The 19,087-nt window shown below is 39.5% G+C and overlaps 1 protein-coding gene across 6 annotated transcripts in view; it reads right to left on the bottom strand.

The window, feature by feature from the left end:
- LOC307179867 (uncharacterized protein) overlaps window positions 1-19,087 on the bottom strand; it is a 349,430-nt gene that overhangs the window by 255,960 nt on the left and 74,383 nt on the right. For 4 of the 6 annotated variants that reach the window (XR_013825570.1, XR_013825571.1, XR_013825572.1 and 1 more), the window contains exons 1-2: window positions 12,930-13,022; window positions 3,035-3,096 (exon numbers count right to left, since the gene is read on the bottom strand). Coding sequence is in view for 1 of the 6 variants with exons in the window: in XM_079909578.1 (XP_079765704.1) it covers window positions 3,035-3,096; window positions 12,930-12,958 (91 nt within the window). In the remaining 5 variants the exon portion in view is untranslated. Of the gene's footprint in view, window positions 1-3,034; window positions 3,097-12,929; window positions 13,023-19,087 lie in introns of those variants that run through there. The other 2 variants (XR_013825568.1, XR_013825569.1) reach the window with 1 other exon arrangement.

Genomic DNA, 19,087 nt, shown 5'->3' with positions numbered 1-19,087 from the left:
ATGGTCTATGAATCCCAACTGCCTAACTTAGTGGCTAAGTTAGTACTAATGTACACACTCAGTAGTGATTCCTGAATGAATGAATGAATGACTTAAATGTTTGACCCCAATCAAATGTACTTGCTTAAAAAAAAATAAAAATAAACAAACTAGACCATATTCCTATATTATTGATCTTATTCTTCCCCAAGAGAAGTTTCCACATGTAAGGAGAGAAGACTAAGAAAATAACATTGATTTTGGTTTTATTTACAATGTATAGAAGTAGATTTACTATTCATCAAGTGCTTATTGAGAATTAACTAAATATCAGGAGTTTTGCTGGATACTGGACATCTGGCCAAGCAAAACCAGAAATGTCTTCCTAGCCGACATCCAGCTTACTGTCTTGAGTGCATGTGTGTGAAACCCCAGCATAAAAACCCTAAACTGCCCTTTAATGGAATCCCAAAACAGTCCAGGTGATAACAGGCATAATGTGATACTAAATATGCAACTAGAGTGACTGTAACATATTCACTGTAAAATAGTGCAACAATAAGTAACTTATATATTAAATCAAAAAGATACATGTCAATGTTTTTGGTTTACCACTATAACATGTATAACTTAACATTTCAAGGGTGAAAAGAATTTTTTTAAAAATCTTAATAAAAAGTTTAAAACACACACAAAAAAATCTATGATAAATCTAAGTTCTTGATCTGCTAAAATCAGCTTTTCAAAAATATATGCTTTATCAATTTTCCTATCAGAGAATACAGTGTTCTGAATGTCTAGTGCCTCTTCATTAATAGAACATTTCCAAAGCTTAGTCATGATGTTTGATAAAACTGTAAATAATAAATTCTTGGAAACCACAGACAGAAAACGATTAATTTATAAGAGAGTGAAACCAAGCAGGACCCTGTGAGGCTCCTGGGCATGGAGGAAGCCTCTCTGTCCCCCTCCAGCCTCCATGACCTTCCCTGAGTTCTAAAGCGCAGATTTGAACAGTTGCTAATCAAGAGAGGAGCAGCCAAGAAACCACCTGAGGCGAGATTCAAGGGGCCAGAGAAGCTCATCAAGATGAGGAGACCAGCCACCTGAGATGAGATTAAGGGAGTGCAGGCCCTGCACACACCCTAATCTTGTTGGAAACCCCACCCTTGAACTGCTGCCATCAACCTCCTCACCAAACTCCCCTGGGTTGGGACACATAGTTTTTAAGGGCAGGAACCCCCGTGTCCCCCTTTGCCTGGCAAAGCAATAAAGCTATTCTTTTCTACTTCACCCAGAACTCTATCTCTGAGATTGGATTTGGCACCGGTGTACAGAGTCTGAGCTTTCAGCATCAAGAGTGGGATAATGCTTAATTATATCAAATCTATTAGAAACATAATAATTTTATAAAACTACAACAACTATAGGTCCTGAGGTAAAGTTGGATTATTTTATTTAAAAAATGAATTTTAAAAGAAAATCAATCATCAACATAAACATTGTGAAATGGAGTTGATATCAATTTTGAAAACAAAGTGGCAGTTCCTCACTGCCACTGTGGTTAAACACAGAGTCACCATATGATCAAGCAACTTCATTCCTACACTTACACCCAAGAGAAATGAAAACATATGTCCATCCACACAAATATTTGTACACAAATGTTCATAGAAGCATTATTCATAATAGACAAAAGTAAAAACAACCCAAATGTCCATCTGATGAATGGACAGATCAATGGGGTATATCCATACAATGGAATATTATTCAGCAAAAAACATGAACAAATTACTGATACGTGTTACAACATAAATGAACCTTTAAAATGTTATGCTAAGTGAAACAAGTCAATCACAAAGGACCACATATTGTGTGATTCCATTGATATCAAGTGTCAAGAATAGGTAAACCTATAACAGTCAGAAAGTAGGTAAGTGGTTGCCTAGTTCTGGGGAATATAGGGGACCAGAGTGGAGCCTAGGCATGCAGGGTTTCTTTCATGGGTAATAAAATTTTTCTAAAATTATGGTGATAGCTGCACAACTATGACTATACTAACAAGTGAATTGGTGAACTGTATGATATATAAATTATATCACAACAAAGCTGTTTTTAAAAAAGAAGAGAAACAGAAAAGTGGGTCACTCTTAAATGAAAGAAATCTTCATTTCCCTCCAGATTTGTTTGAAGATCTTGCCAAAATGTATTGTAACACACTGAGTTAATATAAAGGATTTGAATAATACCAAGTTTTAATCATACTTTACTAGTTCTTAATCAAAATATATACTAGATGAATGCTGTTTAATATGTAATTACCCTTTGCATGGGTTACCATGTTTTAAAATAGCATTCAAATACTATAATTATAAAGTCTTTGAAATGAATATTCTACTTATAGAAATATATCCTTTGACAATAATTAAACATATACATAATTATTTCACTTCTAGGATGTTTGTTAATACTGTCTTTAATAGTAAAAATTTAAGACAATCAAAACATCCCAAAATAATTTTTAGGTTAGACAATTTCACAGCATTTAATGATACAATATTTACCTATTTAAAAAACATTATGGGAATAACTATTGAAATGAAAGTGCTTATAATTCAGAGTTGGGGACAAACACAGTTTTAAATGAGTATGTACAGTATGAACCATTTTTCTTAAAGATATGCACAGAAAATGATCTGTTAATAACAGTGATTATCTTTGGGTGGTGATTATGGGTGCATGTCTTTCCTTTTGCTTATCTATATTTACAAGTTTTTCCTAAAATGGGTTTCTGTTGATTTGGTAATCTGCAAGATAATTTTCATTGTTTTTTAAATATCTAAATAGCATTTTAGTGTTTACAGCAACCAGCACGAGGCACTGTGTCACTCCCTCCATATTTCAGCTGAGGGGTTAACTCAGGTTACCCTGAAGGAAGACGGTAAGAAATAGTGAGCCTGAGGGAATATATAGAAAGGCAGAGGAGCATGCCTACCTACCTGTTTTTGCACAAGGATAGTGGAATATTCATTATGGACTGATAAATTGTACTTACCGCTTTCAGGGTGTTTCCATCCATCACTGTCCAGCCACTGCTGACCCCATACCATCCTCATCCTGCGGTGAAAAACAAAAAGAGACTGTGTCAAACAAGATTTCCTGTTGTAAGCAACAAAAATGAGCTTGGCTCTTCTAAGCCAAAGGAATAGACTAGGCGTATGCAGGGGGCTCAGAGAATATACAGTAATAAGGTAAGAAGACCTGCTTAGAAAACCAGCAAGAACCAAAGGGATTCTAGAAGCCAAGAAGCAACAACTTCCTGAATGGGATACCACCACCTAGTACTGCCTTCATGTCCAGGCAGGAAGGTTAAAATGCACACCTTGGCCCTTTTCTGAATGTGACCTTCCTGAAGCAAAAGTCTATGAAGCTAAGGGAACATGCTGACCCACAGCCCAAGCCCTGCCTTCCTGACCATGCTCTGGATACACAGGACCCCAGAATTCCCTGCACAAATATCCTGAACCTACTTCCAGAGCCTGGGCAGGCCTCTTCACAGGCTCTACCCACTCAAGAATGGGCCTCCAACAGGGGTGGCCAAGATAGAGCTTTCTGTTGGGAAATATGAATGGAGCTTGGATCTGCAGCCCAGGGTGTCCACACGTATGGGCACAAAGCTCCTTACAAAGCAGGACAGAGCCAGGAGCAGTAAGAGAAAGAGAGAGGGCCGGCAGACCAGGGCCAAGCACCAGAGGTCCACTCTCCCTAAGCTTTTAAAATCTACCACGCAACTCCAAGGGATCTCAGAATTCTAATTCAATCCTGGCCACCCTGGTTTTAATGAAAATTACATTTGTCAAGGTATAAGAATAGAAATATATTGTATTATTACACAGGTCCTTCGATGGATTTATAATGTTTAAATATTTAGCTTTACCGTATGTGGGACCTAACAAACGCTGCCATCAGCAAACACAGCTAACAGAAGTATATCCTCATCGTTCCTGTATCTCTGCTTTTCTCAAGATTCATTTTTTCTCAAATTCAATACATTGACCCAGCGCAGGTAATGAATGAGCCGCCCCCTTGCTGCCAGGCACTAGGAAGAAGGGGATCTGGCCCCTTTACAGTTTCCACAGAGGGGGGCAGGGCCCTGCTGGCCCACAGGACCACACGTTAAAGTCACAGCCTACGGAGTGCATGTGAGACAGCCAAAAGGAAACCAAACACAAACAAATAGGCATTCCGCTGGGAGGAAGAAGACCATCCTTACTCAGCTAGCAATCTTGGGTCAATGTAATTCATCCTCCTTTTCCTCATACATAAAGTAACCATAATAAATGCTGGTTTCTTGGGGTTGTTGAGAACATCAAAAAGACGATTCACTGAAAACTGCTCTGCAAACTGCAGAGTGGTATCTGAACCATGACATTAGTGTGATCATATTTTAGGGACAGCTCTGACAGCTGCTAATCAAGAATTAAGAGAAATATACTAAATAGGGCAGACACATGATGAAGAATGATAACAGGCATGACTGTACCTGTTTAAACACTGTTCTATTCAAACCTTTACATTTTTCATGCTACTGCTCAACCCTACATCAGAAGGAATCTCTCCCATATAATCTGCACCATTTCCTTACAATACATTTTCAGGCTTCATTTGGTCACCCCCATAAATGCAATACACTCTGAGCAGGCTGTTAAACACATTCAAGGATTTCACAATGAACAGCAGAGATCTAGTTATCATTAAAATGAAATAGTGACATTGGAATAAGGCCACAAGGAAGTGTTTACTGCTACTGTTCTGGAATTATAATGATTTCTCTGCTTGGCCTTTAGAGGACTGAATCACCTGATATATCTGTCTTGTTTACTAATAAGATATTTGAAATCAAAACGTTGACATGCCCATGTACACATGATTATCAAAACTAGAAGCGATCTTAGCACTGAGCTTATAAAAAGATGGCTTCTTTGTTAATTGCCTATCTTTATTATCTATGCCGGATGCACAACTTTTTTTTTTTTTTTTTTTTTTTTTTTTTTGCGGTACGCGGGCCTCTCACTGTTGTGGTCTCTCCCATTGCGGAGCACAGGCTCCGGACGCGCAGGCTCAGCGGCCACGGCTCACGGGCCCAGCCGCTCCGCGGCATGTGGGATCCTCCCGGACCGGGGCACAAACCCATGTCCCCTGCATCGGCAGGTGGACTCTCAACCACTGCGCCACCAGGGAAGCCCTGGGCAAGCACTTTTAAAGGGGAGTTTCAGGGGTGTTTAGGCAGAGGGAGGGGGCTACATGCAGAAACAGCCCAGTCAGCTCCGACAGTCACCTTGAAATTGGGCACGTGGTGGTCTGGTCAGCGTCATCTTCATTGTTTTAAGTACAGTTAGTCTTCAGTTCCAGGGTCAGTTTGTTCCCATTTCTTTGAAGCCAGTTCTCAGAACTGTGGCAGCTTATGTCATGGCTACACAGCCTGGTCATCATGTAGTTAATTGCTTTCACCTAGTGGGGGTTTCAGTATCTATAAAACAGCTCAAAGGAGACGGCCCAGAATATTATCTATAGCCCTATGAGAAGGGACTAATGGTCCCCGACTTCATTCAGTGACTAAACTATTATTACTTGGTCTTGTTTTCCTTTGCTTCTGCACTTTCTCACTTCTCTGAATTTATTCTTTGACTAAAGTTTTTCTACAGACAGAAGACAGGCAGAGGGCATGGAGGGGAAGCACCATAGGGTCCTGCTCCATTTCCTCTCCTTGCTACAAGATGAAACTAAGCACGGAAGGTCAGCAGTGCCTCCCTGAAAACCCAGGGTCAGTGTGGGAACGGACACGCCAGGGAGCTGCTCGGGCTGGCCCACCGGACCTCAGTGCCTGCAAGGGGCCGACGAGCCGTGGGCCAAAGGTTCGCCTGGACTCACCTCTTGGCTGGCTCACCACATGTGTTACCGAACCAGATCCGTCTTGCCAGACGCACAGCAAGCCAAACGCGGAGACACCGAGGTTTGCAGCAAAAAGAGGCAGCCAAACCGGAAGACGAGAGAACAAATCTCAAACCAGCCTCCAGCAAGCAGGCAGCTCGGGGTATTTATGGGATAAGGAATAAAAAAACAGCAGGGTGGTCCGAGGCACGGGGAGCGTGCGGGGCGTGGCGAAAGGTGATTGGGAAAAGATGTGGGAATTGGTGGGTAATCTTCTCTCTGCGCAGGTGTAACTAAGATGCAGGCCTCTGCACGTTCAAAACATCATGAAGCAATGGACGCCTGTGGATGCCCAGCTGGAGAGTCGACGGTCCTATCTAGTCTTAACCAGCTCAGCTCAAACTAGATGCCACTGGCTTCAAGTTCCCAGAAAACAACTCAGGCAAACATCTTGTTGTTTATGCAAGTGCAGCTTGGAGGACACACGAGTCTTAAAACGACTTTGATTAGTGAAGGCAGGTGAAGTGGATTTAACCCACAGTTTCAAAACCTTCAAAAATCACTCCAAAGAGGAAAATAATATTTGACGGTCAAGTACATTTGTATACACTGCATTCTAACTTTTACTCCTCACTAGTCTCTCAAAGTGCTATTGCTGGCTAAACAACACAGTAATAGATGAGAAAATAAAGGTGTTTTACTGAGTCCCAGATCATGTGGATTTACTTCTGTGAGTGTGTGAGGTAGGTGTCTACCATTTTTTCCCCCAACTGGTTAGTAAGAGAGAACTTACAGTATAATGGTAGTAGAGTGAAGTGTTCGTGTAAATCCTCCCACAGATAGCAGTGATTAAATCAGGACCAAACATAAAGAACAACTTTCTAAAGGCACTGGGAGGGACTTCCCTGATGGCACAGTGGTTAAGAATACGCCTGCCAAGGCAGGGAACACGGGTTCGGGCCCTGGTCTGGGAGGATCCCACGTGCCGCGGAGCAACTAAGCCCACGTGCCACAACTACTGAGCCTGTGCTCAAGAGTCTGCGAGCCACAACTACCGAAGCCCACACGCCTAGAGCCCATGCTCTGCAACAAGAGAAGCCACCGCAGTGAGAAGCCCGGGCACTGCACCAAAGGGTAGCCCCTGCTCTCCACAACGAGAGAAAGCCTACACGCAGCAACAAAGACCCAACGCAGCCAAAAATAAATTAATTAATTTTAAAAAAAGTTATTAAAGGCACTGGGAAGTTTATCAAAGCAAACACAAACTGGAAGAGGAATGACTCTTGAGAACTGCAACTGAAAGGGATCATTGAAGTTCAATGAACCCCAGACAGGATAAACAAAAACCCTCTCCTAGGCATGCATCATAGTCAAACTGCTGAAATCCATAGAAATCCTGCAAGCAGCCAGGGAAAAAGGACACATTATATACAGGGAACATAATACAATCAGAGACTGACTTCTTGTGAGAAGCTAGAAGAGTTTACAATGGCATTTTTTTTTTTTTTTTTTTTTTTGCGGTACACGGGCCTCTCACTGTTGTGGCCTCTCCCGTTGTGGAGCACAGGCTCCGGATGCGCAGGCTCAGCGGCCATGGCTCACGGGCGCAGCCACTCTGCGGCATGTGGGATCTTCCCGGACCGGGGCACGAACCCGTGTCCCCTGCACCGGCAGGCGGACCCTCAACTACTGCGCCACCAGGGAAGCCCTGGATGCACAACATTTTATGAGATAATAGTCATTTTCCAATTTAACAGAGGACAAGCTAAGAAGTATCGGAGAGCTGGAGAGGAAACTTGACACCGAGCAGGAGGTAAAAGAAAATGAAGGGTTTTGTTTTAGGTGAAGATGTACATCCAAAGAGACTTCTGACTAGGAGACAGAGGAATTTTGCTGAGAAGCTGACTTCCATGCAAAACACGCTAAAGACAAGCATCCCAGGCAATTAGAGATTAAGTATTTGAAAGAGTATTTGAATCAGGATTTAAGACAGAAAAGGCCAGGAAAATAAACATTGCACTTTGTTAATTTCCTCTCCTTTTCTCTTTTCTCTTTTACCTCAAAATAGTTGTTTTTTGAAACAAATAAGTCTATGGGCTGCTGACAAAATCTTATAAAATAAATGTCAAAATAAGAGCAAGCAAAGGCATGTCAACTCATTGTCAGAGTCTTGGATTAAATTCCCACTTTTTACCTGTATTTTCATATATATCTATAGTTTGGAGGAGTAACTTCATGAGTTATTACTAACAGTAATTAATGTCTGTTAGTGTATTTTAAGCATGAGTTTTAAACACCACTTTGTAGGAAGCAAAAAGGTCTTCTGAAACTGTCATAATCCTCAAAAGTAAGGGCCTAAATGAAACAGAATGCTATGACTGCCTAGTTGACAAACGGTTATGGGGCAACTTAAATGACTTGATCAAATCTATACATTTTATTTGCTATGGAGCATTTTATGATTTTGACCAAACCACTTCAACCTCATTCTTTCTCATGTCTTAGTTTTTTCCTACGGACCTCCAACTCAGCATATCTACAGAAGAACTTGTAGACTCTCCAACAATAAGGGCAATGTGACGTATATTATCTATTCCAGAAAGCAAAATTCTATCGAGTGACACAACGTTAAGTACCAACTAGATCTTTTCAGCTGAGAACAAATTCTTCGATGCTAATCAAGGTTCTCTTAGTGAGGGAGGCCTCTGTTTGGCACTTCCATCTCTATTGACTATCTGTGAAATTAGTCTTTCATTTCTTATGTTGTCTTGATTTCAGTCTTGCCTTTTCTTCACCTTAAACACTCACTCCTTCCCCCAGCACACACCCTAGACACCACTCAACACCACTGTCCACATCTTAACATTCTCTAAGATAGTATTTCTCACGTTGGGATTGATGGATCATCTTCTTCAGAATCACCTGGAGTCCTTGTTAACAATTCAGCTATCTGAGCCCAATTCCAAACTCCTGAATCAGATTAACTGAGGGAAAGGCCCAGAAATCTGCATTTTAAACAAGATGTCTTGTTGAGTCTGATGCACGGCTAAATTTGAAAGCAATTCTTTTATATTTTCCATAAATCCCTTCTTATTCACCCAGTTCACCCAGTGATTTATTAATCCTCCTAATTTAGAACCCTTTTTCATAAACCACTCACAGGAAATTTATGGTGTTCTGCCTGATGATATTTCTTACTTTGCTTAGTGGTTTTGTGAATTTTTGTATAATTTTAACAGTGTGTGTGTGTGTGTGACTTTCTTCCCAATGTCACTTTTATAACTTTTAGGGAAAATCCTGATGTCACACTGCTTTCTTGCATCAACTACAGGGCCCAAGGCAGTACCTTGTGTACATAAAATGCATAATTAACATTCATAGGTTGACTTTACACTGGACTCATCCTGGATACCCTTCTGACTTCATTCATGGGCTTCTCTTTGCTTAATACTGTTTCCCAGTGTTTTGTCTTGACCTGCTGTTCTTTTCACTTTATACCTCTTTGTGAGTGAGTAGCCATTTATGTGGCTTTCTGTGTTTGGCCTGTCGATGGACATCCACCCCAGACCCTCTTAAACTCCACACAAATATTAATATATAACTGCTCAGGGGACATCTTTCTTCAGGTGTTGAACAGGCAGCTCATATTCAGCATTTTCCACAAATATCTCATTATCTCTTCCCCCAAGTGCTGTGTCTGCACCTGAATATTTTTTGGTGGACGGTAGAACTGACACTTAAGTTCCTCTTACCTTTGACCTTGGAAGTATTGTCTGATGCTTCCTGGTACATGCATTCTGAAGTTAAATAAACCTGATTTTGTTTGTCCAAATTCTGGTTTACCAATACCTGTGCAATCTCAATCAAGGTGTCTAAATTCTCTGAATCTCAGTTCCTTTGCCTTTAAAATGGGTATCTGGTACTTACTCCATAGGTTTGTTGTGGGGATTAAATGAAATCGTGTTTACAGAACACTTAGCATCCTACTGGTTTATGACACCTATTTAGTTAAAGTTAATGATTACTATTCAGACTTTGATCATTTCTTGCATTGATTCCATGTTTTCTAAAGTGTTCTTCCTGCTCTGGCCTTGGTTCCCCGCATGTGCCTTCCCCACAGCTGCCAGAGGCTGTATTTAAATCACATGTGTGGTCATATCAGTCTTCCACTTTAAGTCTTTCAGTGACTCCACAGGGCTTTCCTGATAGTAAAGTGTTAACTCCTTGATTAGCACAAGTTCCCTCACTGACTGGCTGCCCTCTGTTCCTCTAACATCATCTCTGATACTTTCAGTATTTGCGATTTTTGCTGTAGATCCTGCTTTGAGTCTGTCCAATGAGTCATGCAGATCAAGCCTCCATACATTCCTCCTGGATGTACAAGGCATGATCTGTTGTTCCAATTACTCAGATCTTGGGGAAACGTCCTTCCTTGATAATTTAGATGCTCCTGTGTTTTCTCTTAGCATTGTGGCTGTATGTTGGTCATAGAGCTTATTACATTTTGGTGTGGATTTGCTTGTTTCTCCCAAGTAATTAAACTGCGTCCAATTCACCTTTTGATCCCACAATACCAGACACTGTGCCCGGCACATAGTAGGTGCACAATGGATATTTGTTAAGTACATGGATAACTATGTTAAAATGGAATCTAATGGAGATAATGAACTTCTCTTTCCCAGTTCATTGAGATTCTCTTCTCCTTGCTTACTGTGCTGACTCTGATAGGATCCAGCTTAGAATTTTAAGACTGGCTGGGGCATTAGAGGTAAAGTAGTCCACCTCTCCTCAGAAGTAAGAATCTCCACCACAACCTGGCCTCAACTCACTTTATTTCAGACATGAGTGAAAAGGAAAACATCCTAGGAAAGATTATCTGTACTCCTGTCTCTTATCAGCAAGATAAAATCCACAGCACTTCTTTTAGCACTGCATGGCAAGCATCTGCTTCTAGGTGAAAGATTCAGCTGCTATTTTGTTTACATGTGGTGCTGATAAAACTCAAAACAGGTTACCAGGTAGGCTATCATGACAATGATATCAGATTTGAGGAGGTCCAAGTACTTCTCTCTATGCAGGATTATTCCTTAGATGAAAACCAGGCTTAGATAGAGTATATTCAGCTCTTTTCCCTTTCTTTTGTCAGTACAAATCAGAGGGATTTGGGGAGTGAATCAATAGATTGCCCCCCCTTCTCCTACTACATCAATTTACCTTCCAATGGAAAATAGACAATTTAGTTAAGCTCTGCATTTCCTGAACTTCTTTCGGATCAATAGTTCATTATCTGCTATATTTGCCAATATGTAAAACCTTCAAGATAGTTGCTATAATTAAGTGAAAAACCTATATTTGTAGACTGTTAGATGATTTAAAATTCAAAGGGATTTCTTCCTCTTTTATTTTTATAGTATTAGCTTTGACCCTTATTCTGCTTGTCAGTTTTTCTTTAAGGAATATGCAATTCCAAGTGCTTCTCCTTTAGACAGTAGCCTTGACATATAATACAAGTGGACCACTCACCTTTTACAAAACAGTTAAGCTACTTAGATTTCCTGGCTTTTCCATCAGGTGGGAAGGACTACCCTCTTGGGAGATCAAGGGCCATTAGATACAATTAACCTACCCCATTCCTTTCCTCTTAGGAGATGAATTTTAAACAACTACTGCGCATCCCACCCTGGTTTGTGATTACATTCTATTAGAGGTGATGAAGCATCTTCAGAGAAAAGAGCCATCGTTATGAAGTGAGTTTAAGAACAAATTCCCATGAGATCTGATAATTATCTCATGGAGTAGAGATTATCTGCCTACAGTAAGAGGATTTATTTTGTTCATTATTGTACTCATAATAATAGCTTGCAGCATGATATAAAAAAGAGAGAGTAAAGCATGAGAACAGAGACCCCATTTCAGTCCTGTGAAGGAAATCAGCCACAAGTAGACAAAAGCAAAGTGTAAATAACAATTATTCTCTGGAAGATAACTTGATCAATTATCAGTTATCTTTCATGGTTCACACTGATATAATTAAACAGAATAGCTAATAGTTAATATTGTTCAGTATCTCTGGCTTTCATTTCCATATGCCATCTGCAAATCAGCAGGATATGTTTAAACCAAAGTACTTCATTATCTTCCCCAAATGAGGAAAGTAGTGATGAGAAAACCCACTGAGAAAGGGAAAGCAAGAGAGTGAGAGAGAAATAGAGTACAGAAGAGGCCAGCTTAATCCAATACATGTCAGCAGGAAGAGATGTGATGTGATTTAGCCATTCCACATGGGATAGGAAGCCAGGGACAGCTTTGACCAGAAGGCAGAAGAAAAAGCCTGAGAGTGGGACTCCATCATTTTATTTAATGCACATTTCCAAACACTCATATTAAAGTACAAAATGACATTCCCAAGCCAAGCATAAATGCAACTTGTAATATGTACAGCTTCAAATAAGGAAATAAGGAGAATGGATTTTGAGACCTGTGAGGAATACACAAGCATTCCCATAAAGGAAACAGGATCTAAATATCACAGAAATGGACATTTTATGCCACCCTACAAGAGCATTTGTTTCCATTTTCTCACTTTGCTGATAAAGACTATAAGCCAGAGAGGTGAATCATCACACTATTAGACCTAGACTGGAGGTTCCTTCCCCATTAAGTTACGTCAAGGTTATGTTTACATTACATACAAGTTAAGTAGCATGTGCTTGTGTATATACGTATGATTTTGGACCTTTTTTAAGAATACAGTGTTTTAGTGGTACAGTTTTAAGCATCATATGTCCCAAAACATAAAAAACGTTTCCTAGTAGATGGAAATAATATAATAATGTTTATTGAACAGCTGCTAGATTTGCAACACTTAATCCTCAAACAACCCAGGGGAAATATGCCATTTTCCAGGTGAGGCACCGAGACTCAGAGGACTTAGGTGACTGTTGCCACATTAAAGAGGAAATGGCAGAATCTGAGTTTAAACCTGGGTCATTCGGATCCCAACACGTAGTCATTCTTACCTCATCGTACTGCCCATCAGCGCATCCATTAGCTTGGCCTCAGGAAATTCTATTTGTGAAGTTCTTGCCTGTGTTTTAGCAAGTGAACGAGCAGTTGGAAATAACAGCACTGTGACTGCAACTTGTGACTTTTCATGAAATGACCCGTTGGTGCATTAAACAAGACAGGAAGTCCTGCGGGCTGTCTGAAGAGTGCAGAGCAGGCTCGGTCGCAACTTCAACCATCAGGCTTCTTCAGTGTCTCTATGAACATCATTCACACTTAGACTGTAGCCCAACTTTTCTTAAGAGAAGCCCTCACATCCTACAGGGATTTCAAGGCTGTAATCCTAAAAGGACAGGGAAGATGGAAACTGCCTTTGAAGCTTGTTCGCACATGCCTGATGCTGAATTTAAGTTCAGAGCATGTTAGGACTCTCACCATAGGAGTCTGATAAAGTCGTTGATGACGTTTCACTTGTGAATAATGAAAGAAAAGAGTCAGTCTTTGTTGTTGTTTTTCTGAGGAAGAAAACAGATGGATTGGCCTGCCGGTCTAATTCTGGAAAGAATAATTTATCAGGTGATCTCATGTTTGGAACACAAAGATAAGAGTTAAGAACTCTGAAACTTGGTCAGCATTAATTTCCTACCAGCAAACATCTCTATGTGTCTTCAAAAAGGCCAGCTGAGGCATTTAATAAGATTCCGCCACAGAAAACAGGTACCAGACATAAGCTCATTCATCGTCTTTGTCCTACACGTGGGGATACTGGAAAAATTGCCTTTCCAAGTTAGTTATATTTATGTTAAGATTATGCAACATAAAAAGAATGATCCAATCTAAAATCACCTGATCTATCTAGAGCAGGGGTTTGGCAAACTTATTCTGTAAAGATCCAGATAATATTTCAGGCCAAATTTGAAAAAATTTATGTCTACTTTTTCATAGTTATTGTCAAAATCTTTGACATGAGAGAGGCTTATTCATTTATATGTAAGGAAAAAGTGGAAAGGGGATTCGGGGGAGACTTTTTGCCTGGGCAAGACTGTGGAAGTGGCAGTAGAATGTTCCACTACTGCTGTCTCCTCGTCTGGGGTGGGGATTTTCCTTTCATGCTCTCTTCTTGCAATAGGTATTTAATGAGCCAAAGATCTTAGGTAATTTGCTAGGGAATTCAAAGATGAATTAAGGAGAACCAGAAAAAAAGGGGTTCAGAGTTATTCTCTCCTGGTAACGTCTGTCTGTTCAAGGCTCCCCAGCCACATCTCAATGCAGTGCTTTTTTGGAGACATCAACACCTCTTTCAACATTTGACTTAATCTCAAAGTGCATCTTTCCGTTTTTAATTTTTTAACTTAATTATAATAGAAAGTGACTATTTTCTATTCAACTGACTTACTTTGCTTTGCATATTGTCACGCTGTACCTTACCTTTTGTCAGACAGCAATATCCTACAATAGAATGAGCATCAAGAGACAGAGGAAAGATCGTGGTCTTTAGGGCCCAGGCACTTCTACATGCAAAGTATCTGACCACAGTTTCTCTCTGAACCCCAGTTGCCTCACCTCATGGATGAAATGGGTTGATAGTTTCTAACCTTTAAGGTTTTTATGTAAATTCAAGCTAACAGAGGTCAATGCTTGGCATAATGTCTAGCTCATCATGGACACTCATCAGTAGCTGTTATTACCCTAATAGAGCAAGGTGTTACTTTCAAAGTGATGTCAGATTTATTTCCATCACTTTGGCAAGCAGTTGAATATCATGGCTACTTATACGCACAGTCTCCTTTTACTCTGAAGTAATACAACTCTAAAAAAATTCATATTATGAATCTTTGGGATGGAGCACCTCACTGTCCATGACTCACATTTCTCTTTAACCTCACATTTTCTCTTTTGACTCATTATATTTCATAAACAGGTTTTTAGTTATAGTTCAAGAGGCAGGGGACTTTTTTTTCATGCCTAGACAATGCTGAAACATCAAAAGGCTTAATTTTATGTGACCATACTTTATTTTTTCTGGACTCAACACCTGCCAAGTTGATGATGATAGCACAGAAGTTCCTTTGAGTTTATATACACTAATATGTTTATTTATGAAATTTAAAGCATAGAATAAGCTTTGCTTCCTTTGAAATATAAATAGGAATCCTTCCTAAAGTGCAGTCCTCCCATACAATTAAAATCAACAGTCCCACCAGATTGAAAGTTCTTTCATTTTATAATGATTGAACTAGGAGACCCATTTACCTCATTGTCACTCATCTGCCTCTTGTCAAATGTGTTTCAAAAAAATAAATCCACTATAAGATTCACACATTCAAATTGCTGTAGAAAGAATTATCTCTGGGAAGAAGACCAAACATGACTAGCTATGTGCTGGCTTCTATTTGACTGTATAAAATGTGCTCAGAAAAGACACTTTTTATCTTTTGAAAGTGAGCATTACTGTCCCTTGTACTGTGACCGATGACCTGTGGCAGGAGCACCCTGGGCAGCGCAAGCCCTAAAGCAAACCTCAGTGTGCGCTTCCCGGCTTCTCCCGAGAATGTCTTCTACAGGCAAAACCAGGATAGACAGAGTAAGCACTAACAGCAGTCTGGGAAAGGAAAAAATTTACTAGAGGGTAATCTGAGATGCATGTAAAAGCAGAAAGATATACTCCCCATGGTGTTTTGCAGAAAGGGATGGAAGAGTTATGAGCAAATTGTGTGCATGGGAGCATGAGACATCTCTTTTATGTTTTAGTACAACATGATTAACCTCCCTGACATGAGGCACTGCTCAGTTTGTAGTTCTGTGTGGTCCCCCAGAACCAAAGGCTTGGGGAAAATAGCACAGATTTCAGTACCCCAGTAAAGACCCCAGCTATTAGTAATAACATGCATTTTTAGCTAAAGAAGACTTTAGATGTCAGAGGCATCTGGACACCATCCAAAATCTGGCCTCTCCTAGGAGAGGTGCAAGTGCTTCTCCATGGCCCACCATGCTACCTGGGCTAGGAGTGACATGCCCTCCCAAGCCAGCGATGCCTCGCTACCCTTCACCCACCCAGTGTTTTCTTTTCCTTTCCAATATCTTCACTTTCTCTTTCTCCTTTCTTTCTGTGCAATAACACCCCAAAATTCTCCCCAAATTTGCAGAACAACACCCAAGATCTTGCTGCATCTTTCAGTCTTTTTCACTTTTGTTTTACTGCTAAAATCTGAGTGGCTTATGAGTCTTAACTCTATTTTCTCCCATGTATCCTCTCCTCAACTTCCTATAATCAGGGTTAACTTTCTTACCATGCTCCAAAAGGTGCTCTCTTGAAATCACTAAAGGGTTACCTTCTTTACAATTCTAGAACATTTCACTTGTTCTTATTTTCCTTCTCATTTTTTTAATAGGACTGGAAGGTCCTATTGCCTCTTTGGAGCTCTTTTCTATGTCAAGAGAAACAGCAGGTAGTTCCAAGCTTTTAACCTTGGACTTACATCTGTTTTGTACACACCCATATGCCAGTTAGCTTTGGAAATCAAACCAGTGAAAGATGTGGTAAATGCTCTCTTCTGAAAAACAGTGAGATTAACCAAGAAACATGCCCAAGTTGATGGCCTTTGAAACCTCTGGAGAGATAGTGAGCCATGTTTCACAGCTCAGTGTGACCAGTGCCCCGTGGAGTTGGGCATTTGCATACTGCATGGTCACAAATGTGCCCTATGCAGAGGGGCGAACTCAGACAGTACCTATGAAAGGCAAAGCCAAAATCTGCCTCAAAAACAGCTCTGGGTCTGCCATAATACACAGTTAAACTGGTGACCAAGGCCTCCACGGACTACATAAGGCCTCGACACAGTCACTGAGCAAACATGAGCCACAAAGAGAGGACGGAAGGAGGGAATCTGAACGAACCAGCGGCTTGATAGCAAAATACTGCTACAATCCCATTCTTTACAGAGTTAGAGTCAAATAATAGATTTTAAGCATAAGACATTTTTTGCTTGATTTCTTCTTTGAAATGATCACTTCGGGAAATGGTTAACACCACTGGTGTTTTCTATGAATTAATCCTACCTTCAAAGTATTCACATATGTAAGGATTAAAACTATTACACATATTGGTTATACTGAACAAAAGAGCACTTGTCACAACTCATGTGTTTTCTGATTAAAATTATGTGCTGTTCATTTCTCTAAGGATGCAGAAGTCTAGAACTTAGAATTACACTTCAAGGGCACCCATTCTAATTTCTTACAGGGACTACAGACTTAAATTTGCAGATTTTTTCTTCATTCTAAAAATATTATAAATTCCTTGAAATTTTTCTCTAATATTGAACTCTAGTTCAAGAACTTGTGTAGTAAAATTTATTATAATAGACTAAAATATACTACATGGAAGGTATAAGTCAGTTCTATTAGAACACCACAAGGGAATCCCTTCCTGCTAACTAGTGATGTTACGTCTGTCCTTTCCACCTTTATTTGTATTAGGTAAAATTTATGTTTGTAACAGAATCCTTCACCTGAGTTCTAGCAATTCTCTATTTGTCAGATAAGCTAATTTTGAACGTCTTTTCAATGATCTGATCCTTTCAGAAAAAGAAAGGAATTCTGGAATTTTAAAATAAATGCTCACTTGAATTTGTTTCACATTCTTCCATTGTCCCCTACACACACACACACACACACACACACACACACACACACACACACACACAATGGTTAGCACATGATGTCTTTTCTCTCTTATCTTTGTGTATGTGTATGTGTGTTTATGTCATCAATGCTGTAAATTCATTCAGAATGCACTTTCTTAGTGGCCCTTGCAGTGTGTGTCAGAAGCTGTAATCAGTACTATATTATAGCTACCCTCTCTGCAGGTCACCTGCATTTCCATGGTTTCCATTTATATTCTTGGCTCATTACTGTATTTTTCCATGTAACTTTCAATTCCTTAGAGCTCCATATGTATTTCTATACGTATCTCCCTTTAATTTGCAAATGGAAAGAAAACTAATGCTGACAATGTTTTCTTTCTTTGATCATATATCCCTCTGTTCTTGTGTCAGGAAGATCTTAAGATTCAAAAGATAAAGGAAAGATAATGAAAAAAATATTAAAAAAAAAACAACAAAACATTGAGGTTTGTCAGTGAAAAAGCCTCTCTTCAATGTCCTGGGGGAAGGAGGAGGACTTTGATGGATACATGATTCACATGTAATTAACAGCTGGTTATATGGGACATGGGAGTTTTCCTTAGGAGAGAAGTCCTGATTTTCACCAAACTCAAGAATTGCTAACTACAGAATGGGAGGTGGAATGGGGAGGTAAACATTCTCATACACAGTTGGTAATAATACCAATTAGTAAAGCATTTCTTGAGGACAGTTGGGCAATCTGTGTTGAAAGCCTTAAAATATAAACGTAAAGTTACTCAAAAAATCCAGAGGAAAAAAATCGTGAGAGCAAGCAAAGATTTAGCTATAAGGATAGTCATCAAGTGTTGCTTATAGTAGCAAAAAACTGGAAACCATTTCCATGCTCAACAACAGAAGGTTAGTTAAATTTATGATGCATCTGTAAAATGGAGTATGAACCAATCACTAAAAATCATGCTGTAAAATACTAATGATATACTGTAGAATTATTTGGAAAAAATAGATTTTAAAAATCTGTGCACATTATGATCCCACTTTGTAAATACACACAAACACATCAATGATAAATAAATTAAGTATATTCTTCAAGATCTTAATAATGTTTATTACAGAGTAAGTGGCTAACCATACTATTTTCTTCCTTTTTACTTTCTAAATTCTCACAAATGAATACATACATATATATCTTAATTTTCCAAATCCTCCTTTTAAAATAAGTTTCTTTCAAAATAAGACTGGCAAAGATGAACATGTGGAAAAGGAAATTCATAAGTCACTGAACAAGAGAAAGGCCTTTATCTTTTTATACCCATGGTATAAATGAGCCATGAATTGAAAAGTATTAATTAATTTAAAAACTTTTATAGAAAAGAAAAAAAGTAGTTGCTTTCACAATTCAAGTCAAAACAATTCAAATCAAAGGTAGATAAGAAGGGAGGAGACTGGCTCAGTGCAAGTAAACGAAGCAGAAATGACAATAGCTGGTACCTGGCTTAAGTGCAAGAATTGGCCTTAAAGCTTCTGTA

Source organism: Stenella coeruleoalba (genome assembly GCF_951394435.1).
Source record: "Stenella coeruleoalba genome assembly, chromosome: 21".
NCBI lineage: Eukaryota > Metazoa > Chordata > Mammalia > Artiodactyla > Delphinidae > Stenella > Stenella coeruleoalba.
This window is presented reverse-complemented; position numbering and strand designations above follow the sequence as displayed.